This window comes from Ips typographus, linkage group LG9 (assembly GCF_016097725.1).
Source record: "Ips typographus isolate SLU linkage group LG9, UJ_Ityp_2.0, whole genome shotgun sequence".
Taxonomy (NCBI): domain Eukaryota; kingdom Metazoa; phylum Arthropoda; class Insecta; order Coleoptera; family Curculionidae; genus Ips; species Ips typographus.
The window spans coordinates 9,702,923-9,730,457 of record NC_138430.1 but is presented as its reverse complement, the minus strand read 5'-3'; the positions used below and the strand labels follow the sequence as shown (position 1 = coordinate 9,730,457).

The window sequence follows — 27,535 nt, the reverse complement described above, 5'->3', positions numbered from 1 at the left end:
TGTTTGTTTGGTTTTAATTTTTAGCTTTACAGCTGTGACTGCAATAGTCGTTCAATTTTTTGCCGTCAGTCAAATGTGTCAAAGAAAAGAAACAACATAAAAGCAAGTAAAAATGTATTACAGTCTACTAAAGCAGATCAAATTTAATTAGTTTGACGACTATAAAACAAAATCGCTATTTTTGAGTTTTTATTCTGACTCATATAGCAGACTAATTTCTTAAATTAAACAACGTTCTCGTTTTTAAAGCTGACAATAAATTTCACTCGTAAATCACTTTGATACGCGGTTTAACTTAACACTAAATTGACACTTATATAGCTGATAACAGTTTCTTATAATAAGTATTTTATACGAGGGCAAGAAAAGTGATAAATACATTAGTAGACAGGCTTAAAATTTCCCAATTTGTAAATGTATAGTAAAATATGCATTATAATTGCCTGATATGTATAAATTTTTCAGTGTAAAGCCGGTCGGTAATAATTTTTGCAATGTTATCTCACACTTTTTTCGGTTTTAAACTTGAGCCACTTCTCCTTCCATTTGCAACACCCATTGAGCAGCTTTGGCTACGTCCCACATCGAATTTTCCAACGCGTTTAGGCAAGAATTAAGGTCGACGTTAACGACGTTTTGCAATTTTACCAGTTTAATGGCTTTCATCACCTCCCAATTTGATTGGTCCAAAGCTTGAAGACAACGTTCAGTCGGTATCTGTTAAATCAAGTTTGTTATTATGTTATTTCAAAACGTTTCAGACTTAGTAAATAATATAAAAGTCATGCGTCCTTTGTAAAACAGCATTCAATTTAATTTGAACTTCAATAAGTCACGTGATAAAAAAATATTACAAATATAATAGTAACTCACATCTTTTCCTAAAACTTTCAACATAATCCGGACCTCGTCTGAGTCATTGCCTCGCGTTCTTGAATTGGGTTTTGTATTGGCAAATTTTCGTAAATCCTCGCAACTCACATGATGAGTGTGCATCTGGAAAACAAAATTATGAATGTTGATAGGTTAGTGAAAGATTGCTCACCTTGTCGTCGTCACTTTTAAATTCGGCACCGTCGACCGCATCATGATCTAAGTGTATTTCATCTAAAGCATTCAAATTGGAGGCAATCTGTTCCTCAAAATGGAGTGATTCTGAATTTTTTTCCGTCGCCTGTACTATCATATTGTTGGTATAAAGCGGTTCCGTGACTCGATTGATAAACTCATCCGGAACGGATTTATGTGGAGGTGACACCGTATTCACTTTATCCAAAGCGCTTTGAACACTAGAAGGTGGTATAATTAAAGGATGTTTCCTGGTATGTCTGGGTTTAGCGGTGAGCAAAGTTTTATTTTTATCTCTTGGCGGTAACGGCAAAGGATTTTCATCCTTTGACGTGGCAGTTTGAAGACGCGGAAGCACAGTAGTTGTACGAGGAGTGCTGATTGTTGACGAGTTTCTCGGCATTGTTGGAAAACCTAGAATAAGAAGAATTATAAACTGTCAAAAGACCATTTTTTGACCTTCAATTACCTAGGGGCCTGTCATTCAAATTTTCAGGAACGGAATTCCTGACTGAATAATTGAACCTTGACGGTAACGTACTGCTTGCTACACTAGCTGACCGTGTCCGCGAACTCAATCCAGACTGTCCTGACTTCAAATTCTTTAGAGGATTCGTCACCATCAACTAATGTTATGAATACCAACTGAAGCTAAGCACAACCAATAGCACACAAAATTACCTGACTAACTTCCGGAGTTGGACTTTCCACCAATCCCTCGTAAGCCATTTGCTTCTCCTGCGTGATGGTAGACTGGATCGGGAAAAACGAACGTAAACCAAACAAAACGGGACAGAAAACAAACAAAGCCAACATAAAAGCAACAAAAAAACGTGTGAGTAAACGAGGTGGATGAAAAAACATAGCTGAGTGTAGGATTTTTAATGTTCAAGTGCCCAATACAAAATTCACCAAGTTACTTAGCTGTACTCTGGTCAGTGACTCCTGACTGTTGTGTTACATCCTTTATTTCATTTTATTAGACGAAGATCGAATAAAAATGTGTATTTTATATTTTTTTTATAACATCATACTACCAGATATTGTCAGTTTGACGGTTCAACTAATCTCAGATTATTTTGACGTTTTTGTCTTAGCGCCAGTTGACTACCTTCGTACTGACAACCTTCTCAAAAATTTCCAGAGGGCTCTACAAGTTTTTTATCCTCTAAGAAAGTGCCAGTGGAGTGTAAATGCTACTGCCAACGTCTAAAAAGTGCCAGAAGTTTCTACGTGTTCTAAACCTTGTATAATAATTGATGATGTGTGATTATGACACAACAGTCAGAAGTCGCCAAACAGACAATATTAGCATCAATGTCACGTAATATAGGAGGGAATAATTTTTTTATTTACGTGATGGTCTTTATGGAAATTTTAATACAAATTGATTACAGTTTGAATACGCCTAAATACAGTATAAGCTTATCAAAATAGGGAAATATTTAAGGTTCCTAATCTTATTGGCTGCAAATACTGAATGCGTAGGGTTTAAATGTAGTTTTAGCCGATTTTAAGAATGACTTAAATACTTAAACTAAGTGACCAAAGTCGTCCTCATTTCTACTTATTTGAGACCAAACGATAATTATCTTTTGTTTAACTTACATTGGAGTAAATTGAGATGCGCAGAACTCTGACCTAATAGAGCTTATTTAAACCAAAGCTAAACAACAGTATAGATTAAGCATTCAAACGGATAGTCTACAAACTAGAATCGGACGAACTACTATTAGCTAACTTTTTGCATCGAGAAACCGACGTGGGACTAAGCCCACTTAAGATGCTACTTGAAGGAGGTGGTGACCGTCCAAGCAGTTTGAGACTGCTTTGAGGCTTTAAAAACGGATTGGTCGATTTTTTAATCATTTCTGAGCGGACGCTGCTATTAGATGTAGAGAATTTCGACAAACGCTTACGTCTACTCCAGTTGAAGTCGACCGAGCCTAAACTGATACAGTCGGTTTCGCTCGAGCTTGATTCGAACGCTTGAGGATTATAAGACTGACGTCTTCTGTTCCGTTCTTTAATGCTACGACTAGATTTTTTAGGAATATTTTCCCGCACGCTGCTAAACGAAAGGATTCTGGGGCGATTACGAAAGTGATTGTCTTCGATTGTAGGCATTCGGGGATCATCCATGCTGCCTCTCTTATAAAACACATAAGACGACTCAAAATACTGAGAAGAGTTTGGATTGAACGGTTTACGAGCGGAATGCGATTCGCGGAAACTCTGCGACTCTCTTGTATCTCTTCTAAAAGGTCCAGAATTGCAGTAACTTTTTCTGGTTACCCCTTCGGACTTGGTCAAGTCTCTACTGCCAGATAAAACTTGATTTCGATTGTAATGATCGTCAAAACTAAGATTTTGTAAGCGACTTTCTATAGTAGGGGTCCCACTAAAATAAGCCCCTTCAAAACTTTCAGTACGCGGTGACGATAAATTACGACACGAATTGTGCGGAATTCGACGAACGGACGGAAATGGTCGTGTTAATAATTCACGCGATCTCGCAAAGTAAAACTCAGCGGTCGCTTTATCCCAAAGCGGTAAACGCAAAGTGGACGGTGGATCATCTAGAGACGAGCGAGAACTCACACACTTCTTTGTGTTTTAATGTTCGTAAGGAGTAGCAAATAAGAAATAATCCAAAATTAAATGTGTTCGATTGAAACAGAAAAAAAAAAAACCGGATTAAAGGAAAGGGATAAGAAGTTGTGTTAGTATGTGATTAGTAGCTTAAGCAACTAAGATTCTGAGACCTGAACGTTCACAAAAGCGAATATCATTCAAGTCTCATAAACATAAAAGTGCAATAAATAAGTTCAAACAGTCATAATCAAATTACCTGTAAATCAGCTGTTGATAAAGCTTCCTCAGAAAAGTTTCTCCTGGTTTCTGGCTGTCCTTTGTCACTAGAATCGTGAACTGAAGGAAATTTGAAGCTAAACGAACTCTTTTTCTTATTTGGTGACGCGGGGGTAGTAGGAGCAGGCGCGGACAATGATCTACAAATTATTAACATGTACATGGTAACAGAGCCTGGAAGATGATGTTTTCTACCTGGTGGTTAGTTCGTTGGCTAAAGCTATTGCAGTGTCCAATGTCTTTTTGTCATACGCTGATATGGGCTTGACGGTTGCTTGCTTTTTTGGTTTAGAGTTCATTTTTTCCCTAAGCTCATTGCTTCTATTAGATCTATAGAAAGCAAGACACTTGAATTTGATGTAGCCTAGTTTTTTTCATTAATTATACTATGATTTAAATTAGTAACAGTTAATACAGTGGATACTGACCCTTCATGATCCAGAGCGTAAACCTGATTGCCAAAATTACTCAAAGCCTTCTCTACCTCATCCATAAGTGAGCCGATTCCTAAAATTATTTAAAATTATTAGAATTGCAATTATAAAGAACAACCATTTTTATCCAACAATCGAGGTACAGTCTGTTCAGTGATTTCTAACTCTTGTGTAACAATCACCAGCGAAAAACGTATGTCGGTAATTAAATGTCAAAATGATTATAACTTAGGCAAAGGCTACAATAAATTATGTAGTACATAATGTAATTCAACCATTCTTAGAAGGTGTTAGAACACTTGCACAGGCTTCTGGTCTCTGGCAGATTCAAAATGGACCTAGAGGCCTCTGACAAACTTAAAACCATCCTTAGAAGGTTTTAAGACAGTTGTAGAAAACGCTGGCACTTTTTAAATGGTTCTCAATAGTATTTAAAGGTATATGGAACTTTCAAAATGATTTTAGCGGCCTACGGGCAATTTAAAACAATTCTTGGAAAGTTTAAGTTTAATTTCCCTAGTTTGTTTTCAAAACTTTCATTTATATTTACACTGTTTAGGCTTAGACTTTCTACATTAGATTTCGAAATACTTAAAGTATGTGAAACCCTCTTTAACATGTGACCGCAGAAGCAAACAAAAAGAGCGTTATTAAACAAAACATTTCACTGAAAACATGTTTTTTCAAGCCACTTTTTACTTCTGGAAATATTCTATAAAAAGTATTGACATGAGGATTTGTTTCTTTTTACCACACCTGAATGGCACTAAGCTGTATGATGTTATAAAACACACATTTTTATTCGATCTTCATCTAATGAAATGAAAGGATGTGACACAACAGTCCGAAGTCACTGAACAGAGACTATGAAAACTTACTCAAATCAGGTGGCAAAAAAGAAGGACTATTATTCGCTTCTTCGTCGCTAATCTCATGATACTCGTGGTCTTGTAAAGATGAAGCCGAATTAAGTCCGTCAATCTGAGTATCGCCATCCAGAAGTGGTGCTGCTTCCAAATCTTTATGAGGTCGATAAGGAGCCACAACTTGAGTGGGTACGCTTCCATACTATAAACAAATTAACCTCATTGCAAACTAATCAAAAAAATCATAATAATGAAATGATTTTACATTGCCTTTAGATCCTCCTAAGAAGCTGAGATCACCGAAGTAAGCGCCATCTAAGCCCACATGGCCTGTATGCTTTAAATCACCCTGGGGCGCGCTAATCATGTCACTTTTCAATTTTCGTCGTGAAGACGCCCTGGTCGAGTCTGCATTGGACCGTGGAAAAGACGAGCTGGGCAATTCGCTGCCCAAATGAGCCACTACGTTTATAGGATCAAACATTCCAGTTTTACCGCTGGCAGTTGCCCCTTTCCACAAGGGACTATGAGTCCTATAAACAGGCAAATTAAACCTGCTAAAAATAAAACAAAAAACCCTACTTTTTGTCAAGAACTGTGATAATGTCTCCGACTTTAAAACTCAACATGTGCGGTCCCTCATTTGAAGTAATTTTCGCTTTGACTTGCTCTGGTCTACAATCTGCCAAAGTAAGACCTAAAACCAAATTTCATATAAAGTAGAAAACAATAAAAAACAACGGTTAATACCAATATCAGCAAATCGAGGTCGTTGAGCCGGTTCGTGTCTCCAACAATCCAACATCAAATTGTAGTGATCCAAAGGACAACAGTCCGGTTGTTCTAAACGCTGGAAATTCGGTTCATCGATCGCCTCCAGGATTTGTTGACCTGAAAGAAAAATCCCAGTAACTAATTAAATGCACTGATAAGCAATAATGCGGACCTGTTAAAGCGGCCCAAGGCTGAAACCCATAAGAAAACATCTCCCAAAGGGTAACTCCGAAAGCCCAAACGTCGCTGGCAGTGGTGAATCTTAAGTAACTTATGCATTCCGGTGCGCACCAGGCTGCAACTCAATTTCATACAACACACTCACTTGTTTAAAAGACAACAAACTCACCAATCGGTAATTTTAAATTGACGTTAAAATTAGTTTGGTAGTAGTCTTTACCCTGACCTAAGGCACGGCTTAGTCCAAAGTCAGATATTTTGACTTTGTTCTTGGAAAAAACTAGAATATTTCGAGCTGCCAAATCTCTAAAAATTAAAATCGTACGTAAAGAAATAATACTCAAGCATATGTGAAGAATGATATCTTAAAAGGTAAAAATATTAGTTTAACCGACTTCAAAGTGATTTGGTAACAGTCCCTGAAATATTGTAAAAAATTACTATTTAACAGTAAGTAACGGTGATTACGGGTTAACCACAAATGACTCATTATCATTCAATATGAATAATTTCTTCAAGATAAGAGAATGAAACAACTCTAGTACAAAGCACTTACCTATGAATCAGTCTGTTTGCCTCTAAATATTGCATACCGTCGCATATTTGATAAGCAAAATCGCATAAGGTCAATACAGGAAAACTGGTTCTCAGTGAGGGTTCTTTCAGACATTCCAGTAAAGATCTAGAACCAATTTTACCTGAGTAAACCTAATCAAAACTCTAATGAAAAATTGGGTATTACCTCAGTGGTGCTAATTCAGTTACCAGCATTAGACTACCTTCAATATTAGGGAGAACCACCCCGAAAAACCGTACAATATTTGGATGATCTATGTTGTGCATTATGGAAGCCTCTTTCAGAAATTCTACCATATTGCTTTGCATTCGATCCCTCGATAAGCATTTAATGGCGACTTGAATGCGTTCTCCTTCAATACAGTTTAGTTGTACAGTTTGTTTATTTTATTTTTTTTGTATTTGTAGGTACCTTCATTGCACCAAACCCCTTGCTGCACTACCCCAAACTCCCCCATTCCCAATTCTTTGTTAATGGTAATGCTGGCAGCGGGTATAATGTGTTTACTTGAGATTTTCGGCGATCTTGTAACAGTTAAAGTGTCAGAATTTAAGAGAAGATCAGCATCTGCCACTGAAACACAGTGTTAAACAATTTTATGAAAAAGATTTTTTCTAATTATGGCATATAAAGTGACACTTTTCAAAACTGATTAGAGTGACAAAAAGTTTTACTTTATGTAACTAGTTACATAAAGTGATCACTTTATGTAACTGGTTAAGAAAAGTTCATTTCATCACTCCCTGTTTTTATGCATTTCCGTAGAAACATATGGGCGACATCCATCATAACATGTCGTTGTCACTGTTTATACAAGGTGCTATGAAAGTGAATATTTGTGTTAAATCACTTTAAAAGATGGTTTTTACCGCTTTTTCGTCAAAATTAGAAAAAATTATGTATGCAACACGTTTCGAAAATGTCTTATTGTGTAACTCATTCAAATTGTAGGACCTCGCTGCGCTCGCCCTACAAACATTCATTCGTTACACAAAATCGAACTTTTCTTAACTGGTTACATAAATAGCTATTTTAACACACTTTTTTGTTTTTTTTGGTGACGTCACAAAGACGTAATTTGACATATAAATCCTGGTTTTGTCAAATTACTTCATTGTAAGAAGTAGGAAAGAAGCTTAGGTATTTACAAAAAAAAAATGCACTTTGTTCTTGATAAAGCAATCTTTAAAATATATGTGGTGTATGATTCATTGATTTTTTTGTAATATTAATCAGTAATTTACTAATTTAGGAATTATCAAATCTATAGATACTGCATTACATTTTCAAGGATAAAGTGGATTTGAAAATGCTTACCTATGTTTTCTTGTTTTCTGTGACTCAACAACTTTTTGAATTTCAAAAAATAATTGTTGGGAAAATGCTTCTCATAATATTTCCTCAACCTACGTATTTCTGGCTTAGACATGTCTATCTCCATTAGGTCACTGTCATTAGTGAATTTCAGTTGGGATGGATGAGTAATTTTTAGTGTATTTCTGAAAATAGGGAATTCATGCATGTAAAGTACAGAAAAATCCTTGGCTAGTAAGTTTAGTGATTACTTGAATGCATTTAAGTAATGTTGCAACTCTGCCTCAACCAAAAATTCATAGAGTCCAGGGCCCCTTTTGGTTCCACTACAACCTCCATCTGAAAAGCAATATGAACAATTTGAACCTCACACATGTATAAAAATAAAAAATGAAAAAATTTAAATATGTCCTTTGCTGTGCATTGGAACCTTCCTGAAGCAAAATAAAAAATGTCCAAAATTGCACTTTTTGCATGATTGTAACTTTTTTATTTGAACTCTTTAAGATTTCCCGAAAACATCATTAGAAAGAGGATAAAAAATACTACAAAATGAGCCAAAACTGGGCTTTCTAGCTCTTCACGTTACCGAGATATTGAATTTCAAAAAGTAGTAAAAAAAGACCCGTAATACCCCCCCATTCTTTAAATTTTTTTGAAAAATTAAAAATTTTAAAGTGCTTTTTTTGTACTTATTTCACCTAATTTAAGGTCCTTAGGTATAAATATGTCCTTTGCTGTGCATTGGAACCTTCCTGAAGCAAAATAAAAAATGTCCAAAATTGCACTTTTTGCAAAAATTGCATTTTTGCAATTTTTGAATGATTGTAACTTTTTTATTTGAACTCTTTAAGATTTCCCAAAAACATCATTAGAAAGAGGATAAAAAATACTACAAAATGAGCCAAAACTGGGCTTTCTAGCTCTTCACGTTACCGAGATATTGAATTTCAAAAAGTAGTAAAAAAAGACCCATAATACCCCCCCATTCTTTAAATTTTTTTGAAAAATGAAGAATTTTAAAGTGCTTTTTTTGTACTTATTTCACCTAATTTAAGGTCCTTTGGTATAAATATGTCCTTTGCTGTGCATTGGAACCTTCCTGAAGCAAAATAAAAAATGTCCAAAATTGCACTTTTTGCAAAAATTGCATTTTTGCAATTTTTGAATGATTGTAACTTTTTTATTTGAACTCTTTAAGATTTCCCGAAAACATCATTAGAAAGAGGATAAAAAATACTACAAAATGAGCCAAAACTGGGCTTTCTAACTCTTCACGTTACCGAGATATTGAATTTCAAAAAGTAGTAAAAAAAGACCCGTAATACCCCCCCATTCTTTCAATTTTATGAAAAATGAAAAATTTTAAAGTGCTTTTTTTGTACTTATTTCACCTAATTTAAGGTCCTTTGGTATAAATATGTCCTTTGCTGTGCATTGGAACCCTTATAAAGCGAAATAAAAAATGTCCAAAATTGCACTTTTTGCAAAAATTGCATTTTTGCAATTTTTGAATGATTGTAACTTTTTTATTTGAACTCTTTAAGATTTCCCGAAAACATCATTAGAAAGAGGATAAAAAATACTACAAAATGAGCCAAAACTGGACTTTCTAGCTCTTCACGTTACCGAGATATTGAATTTCAAAAAGTAGTAAAAAAAGACCCGTAATACCCCCCCATTCTTTAAATTTTTTTGAAAAATTAAAAATTTTAAAGTGCTTTTTTTGTACTTATTTCACCTAATTTAAGGTCCTTTGGTATAAATATGTCCTTTGCTGTGCATTGGAACCTTCCTGAAGCAAAATAAAAAATGTCCAAAATTGCACTTTTTGCAAAAATTGCATTTTTGCAATTTTTGAATGATTGTAACTTTTTTATTTGAACTCTTTAAGATTTCCCAAAAACATCATTAGAAAGAGGATAAAAAATACTACAAAATGAGCCAAAACTGGGCTTTCTAGCTCTTCACGTTACCGAGATATTGAATTTCAAAAAGTAGTAAAAAAAGACCCATAATACCCCCCCATTCTTTAAATTTTTTTGAAAAATGAAGAATTTTAAAGTGCTTTTTTTGTACTTATTTCACCTAATTTAAGGTCCTTTGGTATAAATATGTCCTTTGCTGTGCATTGGAACCCTTATAAAGCAAAATAAAAAATGTCCAAAATTGCACTTTTTGCAAAAATTGCATTTTTGCAATTTTTGAATGATTGTAACTTTTTTATTTGAACCCTTTAAGATTTCCCGAAAACATCATTAGAAAGAGGATAAAAAATACTACAAAATGAGCCAAAACTGGGCTTTCTAGCTCTTCACGTTACCGAGATATTGAATTTCAAAAAGTAGTAAAAAAAGACCCGTAATACCCCCCCATTCTTTCAATTTTGTTGAAAAATTAAAAATTTTAAAGTGCTTTTTTTGTACTTATTTCACCTAATTTAAGGTCCTTAGGTATAAATATGTCCTTTGCTGTACTGTATGTACTTGTATATAGTGTGTGCAGTGTTGCCTAATATCAGAGAAATTCCAGAACCAGCTTAAATTGTGCCAAAATTTAATTGTAGATTTCTTTTGCTTTTGATCAAAGACATGACACATGGCAAAAGTGTAGTGAATGGCCACATTCATTTTCAGGCTCCATGGAGCAAGCAGAGCTTTTTTGACGTAATTTAGCAAAACCATAGTTTGACCAACTGTCAAATTACGTCAGTGTGACGTCAAAAAAGCTCTGCTCACTCCATGGAGCGTGAAAACGAATGCCGTCAATGTATGTGTTTTGTCTGACAAAATTAAGATTAAGAAATTGTAACATGACGTTATAATGATGTAATTTGACAGTTGGTAAAATTATGGTTTTTGCCAAATTAGGCCATCATGACCTCACATTCCTTCTATTGGAAGCCTGAAGACAAATAGGGTCTTATAAACTATGATTTTGACAACCACATGTTTGCTGATAAAGGAGTCAAGTGACCAAGGAGTGACCAACTGTAAGATAATATCAGTTTTGATCTGCTTAGCATTCAAATAAAAAAAACTTTAAACACCACCACACAAAAAAAATAAACAGAATCAGGAACTTAAATCAAAGTTTAAAAGCCTATAAATACACAGCAGATTTCAATAAAACAAATAAATACACATAAAAAGGAAAAATGAAAATAACAACTTTAGATTCTATGCACAGAGACTGGACTTAATAAAACAGATAATTCTACTTACCCATTTTGTTGTCTTTTCTTAGAAGCCAAAAAAAAATCAAACATCACCCAAAATAAGGCATACTGCTGTGCTTGTTGGGTTGCAGGATTTTGGTGATGTTTGACCTTACTCAGGGAGCATTCAACTGATCATTTTAATTTACACATTCTGTTGATAACACCACACTTTCAGTCTTTCGGAGTCGAATAAATTGATTATTTACATTACCAAACGTAAATCAAAAACAAAATTGACCAATTTATGAATAATATGAATAGTAACAAAGCAAAATACAGCTATAACTAGGAATGTGCGCCTACTGTCAAATTAATACATTTATAATTTCTGACTGTCATTTTTCTTATTCATATACTCTTTTATAGTAGATCAAATACCCAAATACGTTTTGTTACTACATAACCTAGAATATGCCTGTGAATCCTATCGAATCGTATCTTCGCATTCGTTTTCAAGCTCCATGGAGCGAGCAGAGCTTTTTTGACGTCACAATGACGTAATTTGAGAATTGGTCAAATAATGGTATTGCCAAATTACGTCATCGTGACGTCAAAAACGCTCTGCTCGCTCCATGGAGCGTGAAAATAAATGCGTCCAATGTGTCTCTGGCCAATGCAAATAAAAAAAAGAAGATACTTGGTCCAAATCCAAATTCGGATGTAAATGCATTTAAAACCCGTCTGACATAATAGAAATGGATTTTCATAAAAAAGACTGTTTATTTTTATGATACTTGTTTTTATTATTACATAATGAGCTGTTGAATAAAAACTAAAACGGCTTGCTATATTTTCGACAAAAACTCGAAGAAGTTCAGCGTTCAACCAAACTGCAAACAAATATCAATATAATTTTGTATATGAGCACATGAGTGGCCTATGTTGGTTAGAGTATAAGGTAGAGGGCGACACTCGCAACTCTTACTCTGCTCTTGCTCTTACTACGCAATCGCGTTATTCGGAATTGTCCTTGAGTTTTAACATTAGTTTAATTTTCGCCTGTATTTGCAAACAACACTTCCTTGTCAGCTGATGCAGAATGGAGAATACGAAATTGCGCTTTGGCAAAAATGCCTAAAATTAGCCCGTGAATCGGTCACGTTTCCATTTTGTGAACATCGAAGATCAGTGACTACAAACGGTGAATAAACCTAGTGAACATCGTTATGTTTTTGTTTGTATTTATATCAGCTGTGAAAATGTCTGCCAGTGGCCTGACAGGTAAGAAATAACAATGGGGTCCTTTCAAATTTGATTTTTGCCTTTGTACTCACCCTGTACATGGTTATGGCGCGGAGGGTTCGATTTGTTTTTAATGGGGTTACTCCCTCAATGCGGAACCTGTATGGTTATCGCTTATTTTTAATGAAAGAACCTTTGTTTACGGCTAGAAACCAGCTGCGCAGGTAAAGTTTCCTCAGGCTTTACCCAGTCATTGTTTATTTTAAAACAATTTTTGGGGTTGTTGTTCAGTTGATTGTTCCAGTTAGTTTCACCTAATCTTAGTAAAACTAGTTCTTGACCCCATTTGATAAGAATACTTTGCCAATTTGCCTTTAGAAACCTGACATTTTGAAGTTGGTTTCCATTGCACATCAGGTTGGCCATGGACAGGGTGGACCAAGTTTTTTCTTTTATATTTTTTTTCTTTGTTATCAGTCTATTTTAGCTCAATGCTATTTGATTGGGTATTTGTTAGTATGGAATTAGTAATTTATAATAATTTAGTTTTTTGTGTGGTTTTAATGTCTCACAGCACAGTGTTTATTGTTTCTGTGTACTGAAAAAAAAACTCATTTTACTATCAGTTATGTCTTTATCTTTAATACATTTGAAGTTATTTTGATCAAGCTACTTGTACAATTTATAGACAAGAGGTTAAACAGTTATACACCCTGTAAAGTGGACATATGCATAGATTTTGCCAACAATTTATTAAATAAAATTTGTTTACCTAATATTACCACATTTTAGGGGACAACAAAATAAAGGTAAAATTTTGTAATCCAAAAATTTTGCCCAATCCTCCCTTCAATATCTAGTAGATAAATAAGTTTAATAGTATTGTTATTTCTAGGTTTTTCCAATGTCCCTTTAGAAAATTAACAAGTATTTTATTTAACCACCCAAACAACTCAAGTTTCAAATCAAAATGGTGTACATATTCTTTGTCCAGTCCGGTACCATGATGACGTTCGACAATGAAATATCTATCATGCAAAGGTAGGTAACAACTATATTATAACACTCATTACATGCAAGTCGTTAAAACTGATTTAAGTTGCCATTCAAACAGATTTTTAGCTGCGTAAATTTCAAATTCCATATAAATGTTTGAATCCTATTAGCGGACGCAAAAAATGTAGTTAACCCAAATATAAGTCAACTATAACCCTGTGCACATAAATATGCGTACGCCAATTTAGATCAAACTATTATAATTATACATGCGCATGCTGATTTTAAATGGACCTGTGTGTACGTCTTGGCTAACCTTGTCGTAAACCTTGAATCAGTTAAAGGACTCATAAATGTTTCTTCTTATGCAATGGATGGATACTGATAAGATTAATTGCTTTCGCATTATTCTTCTTCATCAAGACCGGTTCCATTTTGACTTTTACTCATAAAATGTCTACCCAGTTTGAGAGCCTGCCTTAGTGCCTTATCTCTTCCTTTTTAGGCTGGTTGCCGTTTTACTCCGCCTAGATACAGCAAATCTACCTGCATTTGCAAGACGGGCCTAATAAGCGTCCTTGAAGTAAATTTTCTTAAAAGAAACCCCCAGATGTGTTTAAAAGGGTCTGAAAACGTGCTTCCTTCACAGCTTTGGGTTTTGTCTTATCTAGGCCACAATCCTCACTGACTTTGTGGTAATTTGGTTTTAGGGTTGAATCCATTCTTATAATAAAAAAACGAAAAACTGAAGATGATAAATCAAATTGCTTATGGCTTTTTCACTAATAGAGTCAAATCCGTTTGGTTTGCGATTTAAAGAGGTTTACGGCTAAAATAGCTTTCAACTTCTGATGATAACCATTCAATCATAATCCAAAGACCATTTCAGAAATCAGAACCCGTGACTTTGACCGATATTCGTCATGTTTCACACAGTGTCAAATGATGTAAGTCTGGAATCTATCTGGCTTGTTGATTTCCAAGTTATACAATATGCCCTTTATCTACTATTCATACTTTCCATAAAATTGTCATATAGGATTTTTTAAACATTTCCTGTGGGGAATAGGTACATTTTCCAAATATTTTAACGACTTAAATGTTTGACAGTTCTGTAAATAATAATGTTTTGTTACTTCAAATCGTACTTTCAGTTTAATATTAATTTCCATGTCTCTACAATATAATTACAGTGTGGCCGATCTAAAAATAAAAATTGAAGAAAAATGCCACATTCCCATTGAACGACAAGTATTGTTGATTAATGGGGGCGAATCGTTGGATTCAAAGAAGAATCTCTGTTCCTATGTGGCCGGCACTGATAGTAACCCCATCTATCTGTTTTCGACAAACTATGACATCAGCAAATTGGATATCTTGAAGCACATGACCTACGATGATTTGGGTAATTTTATTTAATCATTTAATACTTAAGTGGATACGTTACGATTGAATGTTGGTAGAACTGAAACAAAGACTGGCGGAGGCTCTGTCTTTATCCGTATCAGTGACCGCTGTGAAAATTCGTGCGCTGGTCGCTCAAGACTTTTTTAATGCTGCGAAGTTCCAAATGGATTTTTGTGAAAATATGGTGCTTGAGCAACATTTGCAGCAACAAGGTGATAAATTGTTCGTCTGCCTCTTTACCTTCCAGTTGAATTACAATCTTTTTCATAGGTTGGTCGGCTGTTATAGCAAATTTAGAAGATATCGTGTCAGAGTTTCGAAAACGTTGGGATTTATTTCAAAAAGTGTACGAGAAATTTATTGCAGATCGGGACACGTATGAAACTTTTTTGTTAAGGTTGTAATTGTCTAAATGCATTGACTAACTCACTTAATTAAAGTGTATAAACAGTTTTGAGGAGGATAAAAAGATTTTGCAAAGAATCCCGGTGATTGCCACTTTGTTAGAAACGCCAAAGGAAACAATAGTCGATTCGGAGACATCCGAGACCACCCCAACCAAAGAAATTAGTTTGTTTGATTGGATTTTGTCATCAAAAAAAGATAGGAAAAGCACATTGGATGATATGTATGATCTTTGCATAGCCAATCTACGAAAAGTAATAAACTACTGCTATTTCTGTTTTTATTTATTTTTAATTAACCCTTATTATAGTTTGAGGTAGAAATAATGCCCATGCTAGGAAACCGAATAACCGAAACCTTGCAACAAGCTGAAAAGCAAGAGAGAAAAGAGATTGAAGGGTTAGGGAAACGGTTAATGGACTTGGATGAGCTTTTGAGAAAAATGAAACGGAACGTCGAACATCAGTCCGATATGGCTCAAAGTTTTTTACAGGTTTCAGTGTAATTTTTTAAATTGTGGGCTTGTACTAACTTGTTGTTGTTTAGAACCAAAACAGCGTGGCGCACATTAAAGACACGTCGGTCTTGCCTGACCTATGTGCCACTCACGTGCAACAATTAGATCTAATCCGGAACTGCCATCAGAAACTTTGTGATGATCGAACTAGGATTGTAAAGGCGAAAAATGAACTCAGTAAGAGTTTGTGTGCGAGAATAGGGTAAGTGCCTAACCGGATTTTCTGAAGCGTAATAATTTTTATTTTGTTTCAGTTGGGTGCAAAACGTTGAAGAAAAAATATGGGAACTAGATTCACTACTTGTATACTTTAATGAGCATTTACAACGGCTACGCAAACATTTGGAGGTGTTTCAGCAAGTGCATCACGCGCCTGGCATATACATGAACGCTATTGTTGAAGTAGTGAGAAGAAGAGCGTTTTCTCAGCTTTTTTTAACGGCAAGTCACTATTTAGATGGGTCGTTTTCCGGTTTTAATTGTTTATATAATGTAGTGGGCTACTGATTTGTCATGTCAACAATTATCAATTCACAATGAAGAAGTTACAAGGCGAAAAGAGTTCTGCACTCTATTTGAAGGACATTTTTTGAACGCTCTTTTTCCTGGTATGGTAGACGTTCCTCCGGCGTTTGCTACCGAGCCTCCTGCCCCATTTGATACCAAATTGCCTAAAGTCAAGGAGGAGGACGTTGAACGACTTAAAAAAGAGGTGCCAGACTTTACTGACAGCTTGGTTGTGCACGATATGAATCAGGCGGTCAGTTTTTTCTTGGGAAAAGTGACAGCTAAAGAAAAAGAAGATAAAGTACTTGCATGTGTGAGCAAATAAGAACAAAAGGTTTAACTGGCATTCTTTTAGGTTGACGACGCTAAAGCTATAGAAGAGAAGCTAATTCAGGCGGTCTCTGACGTAGGTTTATCCAGTAACCTGGACAGAAGGTTGTTGAGAACTGAAGGAAGCAACTCTTCCCTAGTTTCAGCTCAAGGGTTACCAATTCTTAAAGATGACAAGTAAGTGTTTCTAATATGTTCAGAGAATACTTAATAATTAATTTGACAGAGGCTGTGAGTCCGAAACGGACACTGAAGAATTTGAAAAAGTGGGGCAAAGTCCTTTGGAATTGACTTTTCCTCAAAGTGGAGCGTCAGCAGCTGCTGAAAAAATCGACGCATCAACTTGCACCGAGGTAAGTCATACTCAATACTGTAGAATTTTTGCTTTAAATTTGAACAGATAACCATTGAATAAATTTCCTTCGTATGACACTGAAAATAAAGTAGTAGCAGTATAACAGCATTGTAAAAATAAACCGGTTAGTTTAAAATTTTACGTCTTATATAGATGTCTGAGAATTCTAAGCTGTATCTCTTTTAATCACTTATTTAAAGCTGAATTTAATTTCCAGGTGCGTAGTCAACTTTTCCCACCTAAAAAACCGCCTCGTTCATTCCGTGCCACCCAATCCTTTGATACCGATCCAGTGCAACGAACGCTGAGCATCAGCACTAACGAAAGTTTCACAAACATTAAAAACATTTCACTCGATTCCATCGACGAATTGTCGAGTATCCGAAACTTTTCCAGCACTACAGACAGCTGTTTCAATTCCCACTACAATCAAGGCAAAGATCAGGCCAATCTTTTAACCAGCACTAGTTCTTTGCACTTGTCTGACGTGACCAGCTTGTCGATGCCCTCCAAAGCCACCGCGTTCTCTTACAATCAATCCAGCTACCACACGTCGATGCTCAGCCGTTCCAAGTCCGTATCGCCTCAAAGTCCTTCGATATACGATCGACACTCTCCTCAAATCGTTCCTCAACAGTCCGATTTTGCGACCGACGAATTTTATATCGACGAGAGTTTGCCGTCTAGCGTCGGCACTGCCAATAGTCAAGGTTCTGAATTCGTCAGACAATTGGATACCGCGAATATTGTGGTCGCTATGCTTCAGGTATCTATCTATCGTTTTATTAACGTGTTTTTCCAATCAGTTGCATTTTTACTATTGTTCAATTGTGCACTCTTGGTGGTTCTTCGAAAGTGGTCGCTTTATATGTTTTTTTCAGCTTGTCAAGGTATTTTTAATTTGCCACAACTTTTATTATTTTTTTTATATTTTCATATCAGTGTGCTTTTTTCTTAAGTAGCTAGTCCAGAAAATCTAAATACCAGAGTTGTTCAAAATGTAGCTGAGTAATGAAGAGGACATTTCACACCTTTTACCATTTCGTTCCTCTTAAAAAAATAGGCTATGTAGTATAGTTTTATAAATATCTAAATTGTATAATAATTTATGCAGTTTGAGTCCAAATTCTGGATATTTAATCAGATTACATTACAATGACAGTAAAACACAACCACATTAACTTACAAATTCTGTCTTTTCTTGGTCACATTGTAAATAAAGCTCTACAGTTGTGTAACGTGTTATTTTATGTATCTAGATGATTCTAACCCGTTCCTTTTTAATTTTATCCATATTTCTAGATAGATACCTGATAGCTTAGCTGCTTTCTCAAAATCTAATTTCTAAATGTTATTTCTATATGTTTTGCATGTTAAGGGACGGACCGTTGTTGTTTTGTACAGCATTTCAGGTGCAGGGTCTCCCATCCAAGACGGAATGAGCTTAGAATTTTGAGTTTTTGATTCAAAATTTAATGAATATGTTGTAGAAAATGTACTGTATAGAAAATATTGTTATTTTTTAAATTTCTTCGTGAGGAAGGAGGTACATAAAGTAAATAAATAAAGTCTGTCTTGAATTTCGCTTATTTGGTCATGTACACTTTCGTCCTGGATGGGACATTCTGTACAACTTTAACCACTCTGTATTGCCATTTATTACACTTTTTAGGATAACCTCCAGATTTCGCGATCCGAACACGATAAACTCAAGTCAATGTTTGCGAGTTTAAGTGATGTTGCCACAGTGACGGCCAAAAATTTACGCGCGGACCTTGACAGCTTTAAGGCGCAGTTTATGAATGATTCTCGTGACTTAACTAAGCAGTACGAGGAGTTGGGAAACTCTTGGGAAAATTTATTGGTGGAGGTAGACCGGAACGAGAGGGAAATCGTGGAAAGTTTGAGACGCGAAAATGAGGAAGAAAAGGAAAAGTTTCGTTATAGGCTGCTGGAAAAAGAAGATGTTATTAGACGACTAGAAGAAGATAAGAGAGTAAGTAAAAGGTGGTTTGTATCCGAAAATGGTTCGAGATTTTGTGGTTTAGGCTATGGAGGACCGGATAGAAGAAAGTCGTAAACAATTAGACATGTTAGAAACAAAATTGGCACAACAGAATGAGGAAAATTCTAGACAAATTGGGGATCTCAAAACTCAGCTGCGCGATAAAGACTTGGAGAAAGAGAAGTGTCTGAAGGAGCTGGGAGACAATTTGAAGATGGAACATCGGGCCGAATTAGACAATATTAAATCTAGGTTGGTTTGTAATTTGTAAATTGATAACATAAAGTCAATTTTCTGGTAGGTTCAAATTAATGACAATGGAACGGAGTCCCTCTCTGACGTCACTGGAAAAGGACAAATCGGGCGATTTTACCAGCTCGAATCTTTTAGTGCAAATGACGGAAAATTTCGAATTGGAGAAGGAAAATGCGGTGATTGAAGAACGGCAACGTTGCGAAAAGTTGCTGGAAGAAAAAATTAAAGATTTGAAACTGAAGTTCGAACAGGAAAAACAAGTACTGAGCCAGGATCTTGCCAAAAAGTTGACCCAAGAAAAAGAGAAGCAAATTGAGATATTAATGCAACGGGAAAAGAATTTAGTTTTGGAGAATGTCAAATTTAAAACCACCATTCAACAGTTAACTGAATGCCAAGAAGATCGAGGAGATAGTGAACTTTATGAGCAAATTGAGAAGCTTAAAATGGAAAATCAAAAGTTGCTAGAAAAAATTCTGGATAAGGATAAAGAGATAGTGCCTTGTGAGGGCTCAGCAACGCCTAGAAAGCTCAGCATTGACAGTTGTAAAGCTGGCGATGTCGTTTTATTGTTGTGGGACTCTGAACGTGCCTGTTTTAAGGTTTTACAGGTGAGCACCGCATTCGATTTGCACTATTTCTTGATTATTTACAAATTTAAATTTTCTTTAGACGTCTAGGCAGTTGTGCTTTTTGAATTGGGACTGTTTACCTAATCTTGGCTTGGAAGTAACTGAAGGCACTCCAAACAAAATGCATGGCTTTGGTGAAGTCGTGAATTTGGAGTATTGCGCAACATGCAAGGTGAGTTCACCTGGAATTAGTTTTTGAAACTGATACTAAGAACAACTTATTTTCAGGATGTAAATCGTTATAATGTACCGCTTGGCTCCAAATTTTACATGGTCAAAGTGAAACCAGTGGCCAATTTGTCACGATCTCAATGTATCGATGAACCAGTCGAAGTTTTTGCACAAACTGTGGAAAAGCAACTGGCTGGCGACAGCGGTATCGTAGAAAACGTGGAAGAGGCAGCTGCAGCAGACGAAGACGTTGACCGGTAAGGTCTGCACCTGTAATTGTGGCTTCTCACACCTGCTTGTTTTTAAAATACGCCTTTATTTCAATGTTTTGTGTTTTCTTTAGTTTTTGTTCGTGTGTTTTTTTATTTTGGTAGTGATTATTGGATTATGAACTATAATTGCCACGTCTGTTAGTCGCAATAGTGCGTGTTATTTGATTCACTTTTATAATCATTCGTAGACGTGTTAAGTAACTAGTTGTAGGTTATTTGTTTTGAGATTTACTCTGGAATGTAGTATCAAAAAAAATCCTCAATTGTTCCTACCCTTCAGTAGGATTAGCCGAGGTGAATGACTGATTAAATGATTTATTATTGCCATTTGCTAATTTCTTTTGACACCTTAATTTTTTGTGTTATTACTGTCACACCCAAAATACATTAAAACCACACCAAAAACTTATTCACTTCAAGTTTGTTTATTTTTATGTCCCAGAATTTTTCCTCATTTGCCAAATACGCTAAAAAAACAAGAAAAAAGTTTTTTACAAAAAAGCGCTGTGGGTGAATCCTTGGATAAGAAGGTATAGACCAGGAGCTGGTGACAGGTGACGTCGTTCTCCTATTTTATCATGCATGCCTTTTTATGGCTTTAGCTGCTCCACGCTTATACTTCATAAGGAAAAGTTCTTTTTATCGAGATTTGTTGTGTTTTTTCGTGATATTACACTGTCTGCCGTAAAAGCTCTAATAATTGAGGGCATGCAATCTGCAGATGATCAAACGCCTATGAAAAATTGAAGGGTAAATGGGGAATTGAAGTTTTATTAATAAAAACATTTTGGAAAAATTGGCATGCGGCCCCTCGTATGACCAATAACGGCACGGCACCTACATTATGATATTAATAATTAATATTATAATCCAGACAACTTTTATTTTTAAACTCAATAATGCACTTTATAGACGATGTTTTTCAATGTTTAACCACATACCTATTAATATTACACAGAGATTTTTATTTTGCGTTTAGACACGAAGAAAAATTCTGGTCCACCCAGTACATACCCGAGTTCTTCGACAAGGAAAAACAGTACCAACTCGAAATTTCCCAATATAAAAACACTATTAAAGAATTAACTGAGTCGCAACGAGACAGAAATGACTTGAGACGGAACAACGAAATGTTGCAGGAGGAACTGGCAAAGATGAGAAACGAAAAAGAAGCTCTTATGACTACTTCTGTCGCTGTATGCGAAGGTAAACTGAAATATGCATGGTTTTGAAGTTGAAATAAAAATGGACGTGGTTGTTTGTAGCCAAATTGGATGCTACTACTAGTCCTCTGGCAATATCACCTCCAGGTTCTGACATGTCGCGAAGCGATATATTTATTGGAAACCGTCCTCATAGGCTGTGCATTGACAGTTGTAAAGTAGGGAATGCAGTTCTGGTGATATGGGATCAAGCTCACGAGAACTTTAAAATTCTTCAAGTAAATGGGATTGAACATTGTTGATTTAAATTTATTGTTTTTTTCTTGTGTAAAGGAATCTAAACACACTTATTTCCTTCACTCCGACTGTTTGGACAAACTTGGTCTTTGCATTGTCGATGGTTGCCCAAATAAAACCTACTGTATTGGGGAGGTGGTTGATAAGGAATACTGTCAGACTCGCAAAGTTAGCTTATTTCGTTTCTTTGTTTGTTTTTGTTACGCTTAATACATTGCGGTTTCAGAGCGAAAACCGTTACAAGGTTCCCAAAGGGACTAAGTTTTTTAGAGTGAGAGTGAAGCCAGTCTCCTCTGTTCAGCGCGACTCTAGAGAATTGGCACAGTCGGCTTATACCCCTAAACAAAGTACGTCGATGTCGACCAGCCAATCCGTAATTACCACATTTGATCCGTTAATCGAGGAACCAAGACTGGACGATGTCGTTGATATAAGCAGGGAAGACGAAAGCGAAGTCGAGTTGAAACAGGGAAAGTCTGAGGATTGCGGTATCGAAGAAGCTACAGTTGCTACAGAACAAAGCGAACGGTAAGTTTAGTAGTTTTTAATTATTAAATCTGATTATTGACGGCAATCGGTAGAGTTGTAAAAAAGTAGGGTGAGTGAGTAATGAGGTCCAACAACTGGGTTTTTCCTAATATAGTAGTTCTTATCAGTAATCAGTTTATTGGTTGTAATCAGACCAAGCACTTTTGTTTGTATATCTGTAAAGAAAATAAAACCAAAATTTCATAATTACCAGGTATGAAAGTGACTCTCGCAAAGAGATGGTCGAGTCAACCTATATATCCACGAATTGGTTAGAGGCGATGTTTCGAAGCGTGTTTAGCAAGTAAATTTTCTGAAGTATGTACAACGGTTTGGTTCATCCTCATTTAACGTTCAAGATGTTGCTTTTATTAGCCGGACGAATTGTTTTACGGCGCTTTGAGTGTTTATTAACCAAAAACAAAAACATCTCCATACTTAGTTACTAACGTAAATCGTAACTGATTTAGTGTAAAAAAGTTTTTTTTAATTAAATTACAGGTAGTCCGTACGGTTATCGCTTACTTTCTGCCCCGACCACTTCGAGATTGAACTAGCATATGGATATATATTTATATAAGGGACATATGTAAAGCCATAACTATAATAGAATCGTTTTTGTGATATTAAATGCCTTGTTTGAACGCGTATCAAAATGAATAACGATGAGGTTGTGTTCTGTTTAATGTTGCGTAAGTTTGCCCGTTGATTTTTTTTTTCTTAAAACACATTTTTCAAATAGAGCTGCTTATTGAAAAATCTGGAGCGGACAAACCAAGAATCCAGTAGTTTTCTTATTTTATACAAGTAATTTTAGACATTTTTTACTTTAAAAATGTTTTTCACATTTTAGCTTCTTTGATAAGTTTGAAGTCATTCAACGGGTACCTATTTTGTAACGCTTCCTATATTTATATAATTTATTTTAGACTGTTCTAGAAAAATTAAAAAGAAACATTTTACTATTTCAAAAGAGTTTAATTTAATAGAAAAATCAACGGAGTAGTGGGCCAATTTTTTTAAGTGTACAGAATTAATCGTGTTTACATTTTCTCCTTTTTGACTGCGTAAACAAACAGAAGAAAGTTGAATGCGTAATTGATATAATCTATTTGAACTATTTTACGTATTCTCCCTCATATACATTTAAGGCCTTATATACTGTTAAGATTTTAACTATACTAGTCAAGTATGGACACGTGTTTGTTGTGCTATAGGCGAATCAAAAGAGTTTAACCTTAGGAATCATCCGGCTTGTTACGGTTTTAAGGATATTTTTATTAGGTATTAGAGTTTGTACATATAGACTGTCGTTTTTATATGTTTGCGATCATGCGAAAAAATAAATCGAAAAAAAAGCTTTAAATGTATTTTAATATAAATTCAGTCAGAACATGATGTTGGTTCAGGTTTTGGAGGTTTTTGGTGTGTAGGAGCTAATGAGAGTCGATTACTTGCTCGATTATAAACGGGATTCTGGAAATGACTGGTCCCCGGTTTGTATAAAGGATTTTCATCACTGTTCCATTTTGTATTATTTTTTTCATTTAAGAATCTGGCGTACTCGTTTTTATCGTGTACTGTTGTCACCACTTTCCATATAATCAAAGTTAGAATGCCAAGCAGCAGAACTGATCCTATCACTCCGTGTATGTACACTAGAAAATATTTACCTTCATAATTATTAATTGTTAAATACAAATTACTGACCTAAAAGAGGTGGTAAGTATGGACATATTTTTTCCTCTTCAGCTATGACTACCAGATCCCCATTTTCATTGTAAGTGTACTCAAACACCATAGTGCAATCACCTTCTACTACTACCCGGCATTTTGTAGCACTTTCACTGGCAGTTTCGTTCAGTTTTTTCACTAGTTTTGTGGTAAAACTGGTGCAATTCAATGCACAATCACTGACATTTGCAAAAACACCAGATTTATAAGCCTGGCATTCCACACAGTTCTTGAATTCATCACACCTATACATAATATAGAATATATTCTACATACGTACCTATAATACATAGTAGAAAATAAAAAAAGTTATACCGTTGTTCTGGACAATTTGTGCATCGTTCGCAGAATTTTCCGGCGTAACGTTTTTCGCTATTACTAACACATTGACAGTGACCGCAGACACAATTTCCATGTCCGGAACATAGTTCAGTTGAGCCGAGTGCCATACATTGACGTTGATCGGTAGAACAGTCGCAACCTTCACCAATCCAACCTAAACAAAAAAAGACAATACATAAAAGACTATTATTTACTCAGTTTAATATACCAGGTGTCCAAGAGCACCCTGGACATAGGAGATTAACATGGGAAAACGGTTTTGATTTTTTTGCGCCTGTACGGTTGATTTGATTGAAAAATCGTAATAATGAAAGTTGTAGTACCTATCACGGACTAGTTTTCTGTATTTTTTTCGGATCTCTAACTTGAGCCCTTTCGTCGTAAAACACGAACAAAAATGAGAGAATTTAAACTTTTGGCCTGCACTGTATAGGCGGTTGTCGGGCAACGGGTAAACAGGTCATTGTTGCTGGTACGGTTGCTCTTGGACACCTGGTATGTTAAATTTGACTAATCTGATGCATATAATTACCAGGTTCGCATTGACATACTCCACAATCGCAGGTTCCTCTCCCGGAACATTTTTGAGGGCAACTAAAATTATCACATTCGCAAAACTTTCCGTAAATTATCTCGTTCTTATTGGCACGTTCTTTACATTCACACTTGCCGCATTTACACCGTCCTTGACCTAAAATGTATCAGTTATGACCGATAATACTTGAACCAACTAATTAATTAACCTGAACAAGTTTCGCCTTTTCCATCTGGTTTCACGCATAGACTGGGATCTTCTCCTTTGCTTTCGTTCCAGTCGCATTGACAATTTGCTCCGAAACGACCGAGATAACAACGACAAATTCCACATTCCAGATCACCGTGTTCGTTGCATTCTGGAGGTGATTGCGATCGGTTTTGGTCCGAGGCACACTCACAATCGCAGATCACTTCCAATTCGACCACCAATTGATCCTCCAAACCTTCCGGTTTGATTATCACCGTTTTTTTGTTTAATTTATCTGTAAATTTATATAAAAAAAATACGGTGGCTCTGAGGGGCCATATACTACTGTTTTTCCAACAACAAATTTCAGAAACTATCTGGCAATACCCTTTTGTAGCAATATAAAACTAATTACCATCTTTATGACACACTAAAGGTTCGATTGTAGCTTTAAAATCAACAATTTGTCCGAGTTCTAAGTTGTTACAGCCCCCCGGAATACCACCCGCACAGTTAGCTGTTATGTTTACATCAACTTCCTTCTTGTTCACGTTTGACGTAATTTTAACGGATTCTCTAATTTGCTAAATTAAAAGTGCTACTAATAAACATATTAACAGAACATGATAACTTACGTCATAAATATCCGAAATAAATTTGACTACATTGTCTGAATTTTTTTCCAAACTGCCTGTTTTTGAGTTCTCAATCACGGCTGATAAGGCGGAGTAATAACTTTTGAGGTGTTCGGACATTTTTTGGGCCTCTGACTTCAAAACAATAGCGAATATTAAGTTGATATTGTTTTGTCGAGCCACATAGTTTATTTGAGATACGGACGGATAATCGTAGATTAGACCTGTAAAGTGAATATTTGGAACTTATGAATCAAAAGCTCTGATAAAAAATAAGCATTTTGTTCTCAGTACCATGAGTGTAGGTGTGATTCTCCATATGGCATGTGGCGTCATTCGGTTCGATGACGCCACCCAACTTTCCATCTCCTGCTATATGAGACCCACTGTCAGTGGACATGACCAATAAATGTCTGGCGTTTGGTCTCCATCTAAAATAAGACTAATCAAATTATGTTTTTACATTTAGATATTTTCGAACCCACCCAATCTCGTCTTTGCAAACTATAGCTTGCATTATGGCATCCAAACCGCCTTCAGGCGTGTCCAGATTACCGGATATTTTAGTGTTTCGTACTTTTTGCGAAAACAACTTTGCGTCCGGAATCAAGGACAGATGATTCTTGAAACTGTATGGTGGAGCACAGAGCATAGTTTGACAGGGATTCTTTAATCTGCAATCGCATAAGATGTTTGATTTGAAAACTTGAATTGTTGAAGAGTTACGCTTCTGGTTGTGTGTTGACAAAAGGTAGCGTTAATTTGTCCACAAAACTTCCGAAACCGATCCTGAAATCGTTGGTTTTCCTTTGCATGGTTTCGACCAACTTTCCACCTAGTTCAGCCAGTTTATCCTTGGAGGACAACATTGAGTTTGAATGATCCATGATGTAGTACAAATCTGGTGATCAAGTAAGTAGTAGAAGTTATAGGTTTGTTTTTTTGCATGCATTTTACCAACTGGATAATTAGCGCTTTGTCGATATTGAAACTTAATCTCATATTTTTCATTTTTTCTCAATTTCAATTTGATTCTTTGAGGTTTGATTTGCTCAGAATCCGCTAATTTTCGATCCTCCAGAACAACAATGTTACTCTTTGGATCTTCAATGTATTGTTTTTCACACAAACCAATTTCCGACCGGCTTAGACAATGTGACGTGCCATTATTCTAAAAAAACACATATATTTCTTAAAAGTCCACTAAATGCATCACTTTTATTACCGCCGCCGCCGCTGAACTACACCAGAAACAGTTGAATTCTTGAATGCATTTATCGCAAGTAACCTTAGACTCGCAATTTTGTCCTGCAGATAATCTCAAGACCGCACATATAAACACACTAAACCTAAGCAAGTTAGGCATTTTTAACTTCATTTTAACGTTAACGTATTACTAATCCAACCGTTCACTATCCTTTAATATGACCACTACCCACTCTCTGAAACAATGGACGAGGTTTTAAAATAAATTCCCTTGGCGTAAAGCGTTCAAAGGCGGAAATGCGTGATTGATAAGGCAACCACAATACTGTGACAAAGTCAAGTAGGAGAGTGAATCATTTATTACTTCCGATCCTTTACTGGGTGTCGACTTAGTAATTGGAAATTTCTTTATTTATGGACATTTGATTACAATAACCAGAAATCGGTACTTATATATGAATTACAAGCCTATTTTACATATTAGCACATTAGTAGTATTATGGAAATAATTATCATAGTGAGTTAAACGCATCCACCAAGTGTCAAGAAATAGTTTAAAGGAGGAGCT

General features: G+C 35.7%; 3 protein-coding genes across 9 annotated transcripts; 1 reads left to right on the top strand and 2 right to left on the bottom strand.

Moving 5' to 3' along the window:
- Positions 1-101: 101 nt before the first annotated feature.
- Positions 102-11,613, bottom strand: Ack-like (activated Cdc42 kinase-like). 3 transcript variants are annotated; one of them, XM_081987132.1, is made up of 20 exons: positions 11,309-11,604; positions 8,336-8,423; positions 8,088-8,269; positions 7,182-7,343; positions 6,936-7,122; positions 6,750-6,875; positions 6,363-6,499; positions 6,186-6,308; positions 5,990-6,130; positions 5,822-5,936; positions 5,505-5,772; positions 5,252-5,441; positions 4,368-4,446; positions 4,135-4,269; positions 3,920-4,079; positions 1,750-1,821; positions 1,538-1,694; positions 1,046-1,482; positions 874-996; positions 102-717 (listed from the first exon to the last, which is right to left on the bottom strand). In XM_081987132.1, exons 1-20 carry the CDS (start codon positions 11,310-11,312, stop codon positions 520-522), a joined length of 3,084 nt encoding a protein of 1,027 aa, XP_081843258.1. In that variant the 5' UTR covers positions 11,313-11,604; the 3' UTR covers positions 102-519. The 3 variants fall into 3 exon arrangements, with proteins under 3 accessions (XP_081843258.1, XP_081843260.1, XP_081843259.1); XM_081987134.1 differs by lacking the exon at positions 1,750-1,821 and having other exon boundaries at positions 1,538-1,661; XM_081987133.1 differs by lacking the exons at positions 102-717; positions 874-996; positions 1,046-1,482; positions 1,538-1,694; positions 1,750-1,821 and adding an exon at positions 1,936-3,675 and having other exon boundaries at positions 11,309-11,613.
- Positions 11,614-12,284: 671 nt separating this feature from the next.
- On the top strand, positions 12,285-23,692 carry Atg17 (autophagy-related 17). 4 transcript variants are annotated; one of them, XM_081987122.1, is made up of 24 exons: positions 12,285-12,525; positions 13,382-13,527; positions 14,676-14,887; positions 14,946-15,101; positions 15,160-15,286; positions 15,341-15,548; positions 15,605-15,787; positions 15,841-16,013; positions 16,066-16,252; positions 16,308-16,619; positions 16,674-16,825; positions 16,875-17,001; positions 17,221-17,769; positions 18,676-18,999; positions 19,052-19,260; positions 19,310-19,874; positions 19,936-20,067; positions 20,124-20,323; positions 21,318-21,544; positions 21,604-21,779; positions 21,835-21,966; positions 22,025-22,326; positions 22,541-22,630; positions 22,828-23,692. In XM_081987122.1, exons 2-24 carry the CDS (start codon positions 13,457-13,459, stop codon positions 22,829-22,831), a joined length of 4,818 nt encoding a protein of 1,605 aa, XP_081843248.1. In that variant the 5' UTR covers positions 12,285-12,525; positions 13,382-13,456; the 3' UTR covers positions 22,832-23,692. The 4 variants fall into 4 exon arrangements, with proteins under 4 accessions (XP_081843248.1, XP_081843246.1, XP_081843249.1 ...); XM_081987120.1 differs by having other exon boundaries at positions 22,541-22,644; XM_081987123.1 differs by lacking the exon at positions 22,541-22,630 and having other exon boundaries at positions 12,286-12,525.
- LOC145734057 (integrin beta-PS-like) lies at positions 23,682-27,294 on the bottom strand. 2 transcript variants are annotated; one of them, XM_081987135.1, is made up of 12 exons: positions 26,987-27,294; positions 26,719-26,932; positions 26,488-26,662; positions 26,247-26,435; positions 26,056-26,192; positions 25,762-25,985; positions 25,542-25,710; positions 25,146-25,421; positions 24,935-25,093; positions 24,376-24,556; positions 24,037-24,305; positions 23,682-23,984 (listed from the first exon to the last, which is right to left on the bottom strand). In XM_081987135.1, the coding sequence occupies exons 1-12, from the start codon at positions 27,137-27,139 to the stop codon at positions 23,710-23,712; spliced, it is 2,421 nt and encodes an 806-aa protein (XP_081843261.1). In that variant the 5' UTR covers positions 27,140-27,294; the 3' UTR covers positions 23,682-23,709. The 2 variants fall into 2 exon arrangements, with proteins under 2 accessions (XP_081843261.1, XP_081843262.1); XM_081987136.1 differs by lacking the exon at positions 26,987-27,294 and having other exon boundaries at positions 26,723-26,850.
- Between the last annotated feature and the right edge of the window lie 241 nt (positions 27,295-27,535).

Coding starts and splice junctions, on each gene's coding strand:
- Ack-like (XM_081987132.1), bottom strand. Junction 5,937..5,989: donor ACCTCGATTTGCTGATATTG/GTATTAACCGTT, acceptor ATTTGGTTTTAG/GTCTTACTTTGGCAGATTGT. Junction 997..1,045: donor TTAAAAGTGACGACGACAAG/GTGAGCAATCTT, acceptor TTTGTTTTCCAG/ATGCACACTCATCATGTGAG.
- Atg17 (XM_081987122.1), top strand. CDS start 13,457: ATGGTGTACATATTCTTTGTCCAGTCCGGTACCATGATGACGTTCGAC. Junction 16,826..16,874: donor CCAATTCTTAAAGATGACAA/GTAAGTGTTTCT, acceptor TTAATTTGACAG/AGGCTGTGAGTCCGAAACGG. Junction 20,068..20,123: donor AGTATTGCGCAACATGCAAG/GTGAGTTCACCT, acceptor ACTTATTTTCAG/GATGTAAATCGTTATAATGT.
- LOC145734057 (XM_081987135.1), bottom strand. CDS start 27,139: ATGAAGTTAAAAATGCCTAACTTGCTTAGGTTTAGTGTGTTTATATGT. Junction 26,193..26,246: donor GTTTGCAAAGACGAGATTGG/GTGGGTTCGAAA, acceptor GTCTTATTTTAG/ATGGAGACCAAACGCCAGAC. Junction 25,422..25,541: donor TTTAGTGTGTCATAAAGATG/GTAATTAGTTTT, acceptor ATAAATTTACAG/ATAAATTAAACAAAAAAACG.